Below are 11,762 nucleotides of genomic sequence, written 5' to 3' on the forward strand. Positions count from 1 at the left end.
TATTTCTCATCAGTATTCAAGACAACTCGACAAGACAAATGAGGAATATTTATATTGCAATTTAGTAATACAACAGATGTTAGACTGACAAACAGCGGTGGCTCCCACCACGGGACCCTCCATTCCCACATTGATCACCCCCCCCATATCCGGAATGCCCTGCCCATGCACAACTGGCTGCAGCGGGAACGCCAAACCCCATATCCCAGATACCCGCTCGTAATGTCACCTGGACCGGGTGATGGTCCCCTCCCCGTTGCACTCATCTGGCCGTGGACCTTTCACCGAGCTGTGTCCATCCCCAGGCTCATGTTTTTCAATAGGAGTACTAATCGGCGGCAGCTTGCTGGGGAGGCCGTTGAATGACAGGAGGCTGTTGGATATGGGGTGGCTCCTGTTAATTGTATAGAAATGGAGATTAAGTAGTGATAATTCGTTTCTCACCACGTTACGGCAAGATCCCGATTTTGACCATGGGAGCGGGCTTAATGCATCACAAACTGTTTGGCGCCTGCCGTGGTTCTCGTTTTCGGCCTCTCCCGCGATTCACCAGCCTCGTTTCACTTGAGGGAGAACAAACAAGGCCGGAAAATCGTCCCTCAGTGTCTCTGATGGCAGATGGGGGATATCTGCCTGATACTTCAGATTTGAGGATCAATGTCAGAAACATGTTTGTATTTGCTGTGCATTTATTTCTCTGACTGTTTCCACCATTTCACAGCACAATTATTACCAATACAACTTTTATATTTCAGATAATAAACCCCCTAATTATTAATACATGAATAAGCTGGTGAAGAGTCAACATGTCTATTCTATCTATCTATCTATCTATCATGTCCTTTATGGTTTCAGAACTCACATTCTGCAATTGGAACCGTTTGGCTTCAATGCAAAAATAGTATTGCCTAATCTTTGTAAAAATTAGTGACGGCTGTTTGTTCAAAGACCAGGAACTAATTCCGCTCCCTCTGAAAGCTGATTGATTCACAGGGGGGGGGTTAGTTGTTTTATATAATGGGCTGTCAGTAAGGAACAAACTCTGCGGCTCCAGGTCTGTTGTCACTGTTTAGTGTCGGCTCCTCTTTCTGAAAATGAAATTAGCAACAATTGAACAGGCAGCTTTCATTTATTACCATTTTCTTGCAATCTTTGGAGTTCCCGGTAAGAAGCTGAAGCCGGTGGTTTTTGTTTTTTCAGTCAGTCAGTCAGAGTGGGGGTGGGAGGGTGCGAGTGGTGGTGGGACGAGGGTGTGAGTGGGGCCGGGAGGGGGAGGGTGTAAGTGGGGCTGAGAGGGGGAGGGTGTGAGTGGGGCTGGGAGGGGGGAGGGTGTGACTGGTGTGGGATGGGGAGGCTGTGAGTGGGGCTGAGAGGGGGAGGGTGTGAGTGGGGCCGGGAGGGGGAGGGTGTGAGTGGGGCTGAGAGGGGGAGGGAGAGACTGGTGTGGGAGGGGCAGGGGGTGAGTGGGGCTGGGAGGGGGGAGGGTGTGAGTGGTACTGGGAGGGGGGAGGATGTGACTGGTGTGGGATGGGGAGGTTGTGAGTGGGACTCGGAGGGGGGAGGGTGTGAGTGGTACTGGGAGGGGGGAGGGTGTGAGTGGTGTGGGAGGGGAGGGTGTGAGTGGGGCTCGGAGGGGGGAGGGTGTGAGTGATACTGGGAGGGGGGAGGGTGTGCTGGTGTGGGAGGGGGAGGGTGTGACTGGTGTTGGAAGGGGAGGGTGTGAGTGGGGCTGGGAGGGGGAGGGTGTGACTGGTGTGGGAGGGGAAGGGGGTGAGTGGGGCTTGGAGGGGGAGGGGGTGACTGGGGCTGGGAGGGGGGAGGGTGTGAGTGGGGCTGGGAGGGGGGAGGGTGTGAGTGGAGCTGGGAGTGTGGGTGGGGTGTCATCTGCTCTGTTCGCCTCCAGAACAACATTCTGTTTGAGAGAGCATTTGCTTCTTTCTAACCTGTGCAGCATTATCACAACCACATCAGAGATGGTGAGCCTACCTGGTCAGGAAAAGCTGAACAAGTAACTGAGGGAGAAAGGAATAGAAGGACATGTTAATATGGTCAGATGGAGTCGGGTAGGGAAAGGTGCTTGTGCAGAATAAGCAACGACAGACATACGCCTGTTGAACCAAGTGGCCTGATTCTGGACTGCCATTTCCAAGAAGTAAAATGGAATTAATTGGGAAATTTACTCTTCTCTTTGTAGCTAATTTCCTGACAATTGTGGTCCTGTCCCGAGGAGGCTGTGGTCTATCCAAAGGGATCACTCTTTACCTGGTGGGTATGACAACAATGGATCTGCTGGTCATTATTTTCAATGTGATAATCTATTACATACTTTGGTATTATTTCCCAGACTCACCTCTACACTACACATCCATTAGAAGTGTCAGTGTGGTTATCAACTTTATGGCTGTTGACTGCTCTGTCTGGTTAACTGTGGCTTTCACTGTCGATCGCTTTGTCCTCATTTGCTGTCAAGAACTGAGAGAGAAGTATTGCAGGGAGAAAACTGCAGCTATGGTTCTAGTGACCGTGTGTGTTGTGTTCTGCTTCAAAAACATCCCCCTGTATTTTGTTTTTGAACCTGTCTCTATAATTAACAATGTGGAGTGGGGAGCTCATTTCAAACCAACTTACTTCACTTTTCCAGGATGGGTCACTTACGACTGGCTTGACACAGTTTTCAACCCCTTGTTGCCGTACTTTCTGATTATATTTCTCAACGCTCTGACTGTTAGACACATTGTGATGGCTAATCGAACCCGCAGAGCACTGCAAGGTCAACGCAACAGCAAGAACAGCGATGATCCAGAGATGCAGAGCCGAAGGAAATCCATCATTTTACTCTTCTCCATTTCTGGTACTTTCATCGTGCTGTGGATGCCTTATGTTGTATTTTTCCTCATCTCCAGAATTACAGGCGGCCTTTATGATCCAGATCAATACTCGGATCCCTTAATTATCGCAGACTACACCGGAGAGATGTTCCAACTGCTGAGCTCCTGTACAAACACGTGTATTTATGCGCTGGCCCAGACTAAATTCAGAGAGAAGTTGAGAAATGCAATAATGTATCCATTTACTGTGATTATTAAATATGTCAAATATGGCAACTCATCATTTGTTGAGCTCTACTGAATTATGCCTTCAATTCTTTCCTTGAAAATGGATCCTTATTTTAATCATTATATATGTCAGACAATCAAAACAACTTGAAACAAAGCAGCAAAAGATTCATAACAATTGAATGAATTTATCTTAAATTCTATCCTCTGAGTTTGATACTTGCAATAAGTGGCAGCCTGGGCTCTCAGTGGTATTCTCACCTGCGAACGGGAAGGTCATGTGTTTAAGCATATAATCGAGGCTGACAGTGGTCACTTCAGATCAGCTCCTAAAGCAAAGCCTGACTGCCCCCCAGGGTGTATGTAAAAGATCTCATGCTACCACTGTGAACAAAGCAATAAATTGATCCATGTTCTGCTGCTCAATATTTGTCCTTAATCAGCACCACCAAGATCTATTTGTTTGTTAATTTATCTGCTTGTTGTTTGAGAAATCCTGCTATGTACAAACGTTTCCTGCATAACAACAATGACCACACTTCAGAAAACTTCATAGGTTGTGAAGTGCTGAGCACAGCACGGTGGCACAGTGATTAGCACTACAGCCTCACAGCACCGGGGACCCAGGTCCGATTCCGGCCTTGGCTGACTGTGTGGTGTTTACACTTTCTCCCCATGTCTGCGTGGGTTCCTCTGGGTGCTCCGGTTTCCTCCCACACTCCAAAAGATGTGCAGGTTAGGGGAGGTCATGGAGATTGGGCGGGGGAGTGGGCGTAGGTAGGGTGCTCTTTCATAAAATACACATCATGGTGACCTATAACTAATGTGGGAATGTATCCAGCCTGTGAAACATCTGCTTGAGGAATATGGGAGCATTGTTCGCTACAAGTTTGAAGAGAGATCTCACAAAAGGGTGAAGATAAGTGAGTTTCATCGTTGCTATTTGTTGGGATGAATGACAAAAGGAAAGATCTCCTCAGGAGGTATTGTGGTTTTACGATACTGTCACATCTGAGTTGTTCCAATGTGCTCACGTCCCACCTTCCAACTCCACTGAGAGTAATTCCCATTTCTCCCACATTTGAAGGTGAGGAGAACTGGATAAAATATTCATGGGGCGATTTGAAAAGAGTTCAACAGTTTAATCACTTGTTCCTTTACTCTAATGATTTGGTGATTGTAGTTTAATACCTTGTTGGCTTTGTTGATTGCTGCATTGTTCAGTGATATTTGGCGTTGAGTCCACGAAGACTCCTCGGCCTCCAGATTTTAAAACAAATTGAATTCAGATTTCACTATCTGCCATGGTGGTATTCGAATACCAGACCCCCATCACAGGAAATACGCCTGGCCTGAGCCTCTCCAGCCCAGCACTATCCCGTTGTCCCTCATCACCGATGAAGGACCCCCATCGGCATCCTGGAGGCAATTATAGGGAGGGGTGGGTAACCACCCCCTTGGCACTGGTCAGACTGCAAGGTGCCAGGTTGGTACTGCCAAGGAATAGGGCCTGAAGGAGAAATCTGGGGGTGAGGGGGGGGGGGGGTTTGCTGAAGCAGGTGACTCAGGGGGAGGGGGTGTAAGGAGGGGAAATAGGGGTGGCTGAACGGGGGGGTGGGGGGCTGAAGAAGGTGACTGTGGTGTGCGGGACTTTATCAGCGATTCAGGGGAGTTGAGCAGCATTCTGAGGTTGAGGTGCCCTTTGAAAATGGTGCCCCTGATGCACTATCAATTACGACGAGATGAGAGTAGAGATTAATCGAGGCTTTATTAAGCAGAGATGTGTGGCCTCCTACAGCTGCTGATGAAATGGCTGCAGCTCGGTGAGCACACACATTTATACTGCACCTACTGGGCGGAGCCAGCAGGCAGGGATCTACCCCCATACCTGTTGTACAGGAGCCTTACCGCATTACATCTCATACGTGCACATTATACAACAGTGGTGACTACCACATTCACCCCCTGTTAAAAAAAGAGTCTGGCGGGGGTGGTGGAAAACTATTTACATGGAATTGAGCATTTTTTTAAAAAAGTGTACAGTTCTGGAAAATTTCACAAATTCAGCCGGTAGTGCGCAATGGGATAATAGGCCCCGACCCCGAACGTATGCGCGCACTCATGGAATTTCCCCTCCCGCACTGCCCAAAAGCCCTGAAACGCTGCCTGGGGTTCTTTTCATACTACGCCCAGTGGGTCCCCCAGTACGCAGACAAGGCCCGCCCCCTAATACAGACCACGACCTTCCCTCTGTCGACAGAGGCTTGCCAGGCCTTCAGCCGCATCAAAGCGGATATCGCAAAGGCCACGATGCGCGCCATCGATGAGTCTCTCCCCTTTCAGGTCGAGAGCGACGCCTCCGACGTAGCTCTAGCGGCCACCCTTAACCAAGCAGGCAGACCCGTGGCCTTTTTACCCGGACCCTCCACGCCTCAGAAATCCGCCACTCTTCAGTAGAAAAGGAAGCCCAAGCCATAGTGGAAGCTGTGCGACATTGGAGGCATTACCTGGCCGGCAGGAGATTCACTCTCCTCACGGACCAACGGTCGGTAGCCTTCATGTTCGATAATGCACAGCGGGGCAAAATCAAAAACGACAAGATCTTAAGGTGGAGGATCGAGCTCTCCACCTTCAACTATGAGATTTTGTATTGTCCCGGAAAGCTGAACGAGCCGTCCGATGCCCTATCCCGCGGCACATGTACCAACGCACAAATTAACCGCCTCCAAACCCTCCACGAGGACCTCTGCCACCCGGGGGTCACTCGGTTTTACCACTTCATCAAGTCCCGCAATCTCCCATACTCTTTAGAGGAGGTCCGTACAGTCACAAGGGACTGCCACATCTGCGCGGAATGCAAGCCGCATTTTTTCAGGCCAAATGGAGCGCACCTGATTAAGGCTTCCCGCCCCTTTGAACGCCTCAGTCTCGATTTCAAAGGGCCCCTCCCCTCCACCGACCGCAACGCATATTTTCTTAATGTGGTGGACGAATACTCCCGCTTCCCTTTTGCCATTCCCTGTTCTGACATGACCGCGGCCACAGTCATTAAAGCCCTGAACAGCATCTTCACACTGTTCGGTTACCCCGCTTACGTCCACAGCGACAGGGGGTCCTCTTTCATGAGTGACGAGCTGCGCCAGTTCCTGCTCAGCAAGGGCATAGCCTCAAGCAGGACAACCAGCTACAACCCCCGGGGGAACGGGCAAGTAGAGAGGGAGAACGGCACGGTCTGGAAGGCCGTCCTACTGGCCCTACGGTCCAGGGACCTCCCAGTTTCACGGTGGCAGGAGGTCCTCCCGGACGCTCTCCACTCCATCCGGTCAAGTGAGATCGTCACAAACCCATGGTCAAAGGCTGGGAAAGATCTATTCTATTTCAGAGGGAATGACTATTTGATCATTATCGATTGCTACTCTAATTATCCTGAAGTAATAACGTTGTCGGATTTGTACTGCTTACTCTATGTTAAGAGCGGCGAAATCTGTATTTGCTCAACACGGAATTCCAGTAAAAGTCGTGACGGATAATGGACCTTGTTTCTTTGGTTGTCCTTTGCAGAAGCATATAACTTCCAACACATTACCTCCAGTAAATTATGTCCTCAATCTAATGGGAATGCCGGGAAAGGAGTCGGCATAGTAAAGCAGCTCTTCAGGAAGGCGTATGATGACAAAAAGGATTTATCACTAGCGCTGTTAAGCTACAGGGCTACTCCTTTATGGTCAGGATTGTCGCCTGCCCAGATACTCATGGGAAGGAAAGTTCTTATAACATTGCCTGCCATCACCATTCCTAACATGAAGGAACAGTTAATGCATCACCGTATCAAGCAAAAGTAATGCAAACAGCAAGCCTACTCTAACAGGCAAGCAAAACCAAAAGGTGATATTGTAAGGATAAAAAATCCAAATGGTGGCTGGTTAGAAGCAGCTAAAGTCTTAAATGAGGTTGCACCAAGACCATATGTGGTACAAACTGATGCTGGAATAATGTTTCGCAGGAATAGACGGGCATTACTAAAAGTGAAAACCTCGATGAAATTTCCAGAACCGAATTTAACAAACCCAACTACTTTGTTTAGCAACATTGACCTGTGAATTGGACCAATTAACTTTGAATAGCACTGCCGGCCTCGCCGGGCTGAGCATCGGGAAGCTCCCAGTAGTTCCCACTTACGACAACACTGAGAAACCTTTCTGGACAATCGCGCCCTGAGTTTCCTGGTGTAAAGTTAATATTTAACACTTCAATATAGGACATTCACCATTTAGATTGGATTGTTTGATTTACCTTTAGACCTTTTCCTGTGTAACTTGATGGACATGAGTGAATTTTAATTGAATCGACTGCAGGCTGGTAAGTTTCATGTTGAACTCATTCTAGAATATGATTTCCTGCTTATCTGCATTCATTGGAAGAAAGCAATGGTGCCTGTGCTGGCTCTTTGAAAGAGTTACCAATCAGTCCACACCCCAGCCCTGCAAATCTTTCCTTTGCAGGGGTATATCCGATTCTCTTTTGAAAGTTGCTAGTGAATCTGAATCCATTACTCTTTCAAGCAACATCTCCAAGAAATAGTGATCATAATACCATTCGGTTTACTGTGGTTAGGGAAAAATCAAATGTGGAAACATTCGCCAGGTTAGGGTTTAGTTTTCCTGAGTTAAAAGTATTACAGTATTACGGTGGCAGAAAGGACGTTTGATGAGGACTCGGCTACTGAGGTAGTATGGGCTGAGGTTAGAAACAGGAAAGGAGAGGTCACCCTGATAGGGGTTTCTATAGGCCTCTGAAAAGTTCCAGCCTTGTAGAGGGAAGGATTGCAAAGATGATTCTAGATAGGAGCGAAAGCAACAGGGTAGTTGTTATGGGGGACTTTAACTTTCCAAATATTGACTGGAAACGCTATAGTTCGAGTAATTTAGATGGGTTCGTTTTTGTCCAATGTGTGCAGGAGGGTTTCCTGACACAGTATGTAGATAGGCCAACGAGAGGCGAGGCCATATTGAATTTGGTACTGGGTAATGAACCAGGACAGGTGTTAGATTTGGAGGTAGGTGAGCACTTTGGTGATAGTGACCACAATTCGATTACGTTTACTTTAGTGATGGAAAGGGATAGGTATATACCGCAGGGCAAGAGTTATATCTGGGGGAAAGGCTGGGGGAAAATGATGCGATGAGGCAAGACTTAGGATGCATTGGATGGAGAGGAAAACTGCAGGGGATAAGCACAATGGAAATGTGGAGCTTGTTAAAGGAACAGCTACTGCGTTTCATTGATAAATATGTACCTGTCAGGCAGGGAGGAAGTGGTCGAGCGAGGGAACCTTGGTTTACTAAAGCAGTCAAAACACTTGTCAAGAGGAAGAAGGAGGCTTATGTAAAGATGAGGCATGAAGGTTCAGTTAGGGTGCTCGAGAGTTACAAGTTAGCTAGGAAGGACTAAAGAGAGAGCTAAGACGAGCCAGGAGGGGACATGAGAAGTCTTTGGCAGGATAACCCTAAAGCTTTTTATAGATATGTCAGGAATAAAAGAATGACTAGGGTAAGAGTAGGGTGAGTCAAGGACAGTAGTGGGAAATTGTGTGTGGAGTCCGAGGAGCGAGGAGAGGTGCTAAATGAATATTTTTCGTCAGTATTCACACAGGAAAAAGACAATGTTGTCGAGGAGAATACTGAGATTCGGGCTACTCGACTCGAAGGGCTTGAGGTTCATAAGGAGGAGGTGTTAGCAATTCTGGAAAGTGTGAAAATAGATAAGTCCCCTGGGCCGGATGGGATTTATCCTAGGATTCTCTGGGAAGCTAGGGAGGAGATTGCTGAGCCTTTGGCTTTGATCTTTAAGTCATCTTTGTCCACAGGAATAGTGCCAGAAGACTGGAGGATAGCAAATGTTGTCCCCTTGTTCAAAAAGGGGAGTAGAGACAACCTCGGTAACTATAGACCAGTGAGCCATACTTCTGTTGTGGGCAAAGTCTTGGAAAGGTTTATAAGAGATAGGATGTATAATCATCTGGAAAGGAATAATTTGATTAGAGATAGTCAACACGGTTTTGTGAAGGGTAGGTCGTGCCTCACAAACCTTATTGAGTTCTTTGAGAAGATGACCAAACAGGTGGATGGGGGTAAAGCGGTTGATGTGGTGTATATAGATTTCAGTAAAGCGTTTGATAAGGTTCCCCACGGTAGGCTACTGCAGAAAATACGGAGACATGGGATTCAGGGTGATTTAGCAGTTTGGATCAGAAATTGGCTAGCTGGAAGAAGACAAAGGGTGGTGGTTGATGGGAAGTGTTCAGATTGGAGTCCAGTTACTAGTGGTGTGCCACAAGGATCTGTTTTGGGGCCACTGCTGTTTGTCATTTTTATAAATGACCTGGAGGAGGGCGTAGAAGGATGGGTGAGTAAATTTGCAGATGACACTAAAGTCGGTGGAGTTGTGGACAGTGCAGAAGGATGTTACAAGTTACAGAGGGACATAGATAAGCTGCAGTGCTGGGCTGAGAGATGGCAAATGGAGTTTAATGTAGAAAAGTGTGAGGTGTTTCATTTTGTAAGGAATAACAGGAAGACAGAGTACTGGGCTAATGGTAAGATTCATGGCAGTGTGGATGAGCAGAGAGATCTTGGTGTCCATGTACGTAGATCCCTGAAAGTTGCCACCCAGGTTGAGAGGGTTGTTAAGAAGGTGTACGGTGTGTTAGACTTTATTGGCAGAGGGATTGAGTTTCGGAGCCATGTGAACATTGAGAGCCTTTTTCCTTGGATGGTGATGTGTAGCACGAGGGGACATAGCTTTAAATTGAGGGGAGATAGATATAGGACAGATGTCAGAGGTAGGTTCTTTACTCAGAGAGTAGTAAGGGCGTGGAATGCCCTGCCTGAAACAGTAGTGGACTCGCCAACACTAAGGGCATTCAAATGGTCATTGGAGAGTCATATGGATGATAAGGGAATAGTGTAGATGGGCTTTAGAGTGGTTTCACAGGTCGGCGCAACATCGAGGGACGAAGGGCCTGTACTGCGCTGTAATGTTTTATGTTCTATGTTCTAAAAGAGATCTGAGCCAGGTGGATTGGAGTCAAATATCAGGTTAAAGAAACGTTGACCATCTGAAAGCTATATAAACCGGGGATAATTTGGAGAAAGTTCAGAAGAAGCGAGTTGGGAGAAGGTCACAAGCTGGTTAGAAGTGAAGCCAATAATTCTTGATTAATAAGTGGATCAGGGGTTATAGGGCGAAGGCAGGAGAATGGGGATGAGCAAAATATCTGCCACGATTGAATGACAGAGCAGACCTGACGGGCTGAATGGTCTAATTCTGCTCCTATGTCTTCTGGTCCTGTAATATGTGCGAGGTTGTACATTTTGGTGAACATGTATATTGAATGGAGGAAAGTCAAATAATGTCAACAAAACTAATAGATGTGAAACAACAATAGTGTAATTGAATCTACGCTGTGTTGAGACAGACCCTGACTAAAAACAGGGACAAAATTTTACACTCCACCTTGGCGGGTTTGTACGTGGTGGGAGTGTGTGTTTACAGTTCCTAAGATGGGCTTTGTGCCCACCTGCCCCAGTCTCTCCACAATACTCAATTTTCAGGCTGGTGGGAGGATTTCCAGGAAAACCCAAGAATAAATTGAGTTCAGGCCTCGGGTGGGAAGGGGCAGGGTCGCCTCCATCAGCAACCCTCTGTTGTCATCAGACACCCCCATTTAAGATCCGGCATCCACAGGATCTCTCGCCACCCCCACCTCGCCACCAATACCCCAATCCCTCTTTCCCGACCACCCCCTCTAGATTTCCCCTACATTCCCCACCTTGAGACCCCCAAACCTATATGTTCTTGGACACCTGGGACTTAGTCTCTGGGGGCTTTTACAGTGCCTGGCACTGCAGGGACTGAGGTGCTGCCGGACAATCAGATTGGTCGACAGTTCTGTAAGGCGGGAATTCTTCCCGAGTGAGGGGCGTAAGACCCACCTCCCAACAATCAACGCTGGTTGGAGGGTTAAATTGCCGTGGAGCACACAGTGTCAGCAATTCTTCAGATTGCGTGATGAATATATGACCATTTCTGGTCACAGTCGAACAAACAAAAAATGGGAATTATATTCAGAACAGATGGAGAGTGGGAAGTGGTAGCGTCAACGTGGGTGGACCAGGACACATTTTTGGAGATGTGTACCCCTAGGAATTTGAAGCTGCTAACCATCTCCACCTCGGCCCCGTTGATGCTGACAGGGGTGTGTACAGTACTTTGCTTCCTGAAGTCAATGACCAGCTCTTTAATTTTGCTGGCATTGAGGGAGAGATTGTTGTCGCTGCACCACTCCACTAGGTTCTCTATCTCCCTCCTGTATTCTGACTTGTCGTATTTCGAGATCCGGCCCACTATGGTCATTTCGTTAGCAAACTTGGAGATGGAGTTGGAACCAAATTTTGCCACACAGTCGTGTGAATACAGTGAGTATAGGAAAGGACTAAGTACGTAGCCTTGCAGGACCCTGGTATTGAGGACTATTGTGGGGGAGGTGGCGTTCTTTATTTTTACTGATTGTGGTCTGTGGGTCAGAAAGTCAAGGATCCAGTTGCAGAGTGAGGAGGCAAATCCTAGGTTTTGGAGCTTTGGTATGTGTTTGGCTGGGATTATGGTGTTGAAGGCCGATCTGTAGTCAATAAATAGTAGTCTGAT

General features: G+C 47.5%; 1 protein-coding gene across 2 annotated transcripts; it reads left to right on the plus strand.

The window, feature by feature from the left end:
- Window positions 1-1,060: 1,060 nt before the first annotated feature.
- LOC140416410 (probable G-protein coupled receptor 139) lies at window positions 1,061-3,447 on the plus strand. 2 transcript variants are annotated; one of them, XR_011944791.1, is made up of 3 exons: window positions 1,061-1,164; window positions 2,195-2,265; window positions 2,642-3,447. XR_011944791.1 is itself a non-coding variant. In XM_072501160.1 (2 exons), the coding sequence occupies exons 1-2, from the start codon at window positions 1,095-1,097 to the stop codon at window positions 3,127-3,129; spliced, it is 1,005 nt and encodes a 334-aa protein (XP_072357261.1). In that variant the 5' UTR covers window positions 1,061-1,094; the 3' UTR covers window positions 3,130-3,447. The 2 variants fall into 2 exon arrangements, 1 of the variants encoding a protein (XP_072357261.1); XM_072501160.1 differs by having other exon boundaries at window positions 2,195-3,447.
- Window positions 3,448-11,762: the final 8,315 nt, after the last annotated feature.

Source organism: Scyliorhinus torazame, chromosome 1 (assembly GCF_047496885.1).
Source record: "Scyliorhinus torazame isolate Kashiwa2021f chromosome 1, sScyTor2.1, whole genome shotgun sequence".
NCBI lineage: Eukaryota > Metazoa > Chordata > Chondrichthyes > Carcharhiniformes > Scyliorhinidae > Scyliorhinus > Scyliorhinus torazame.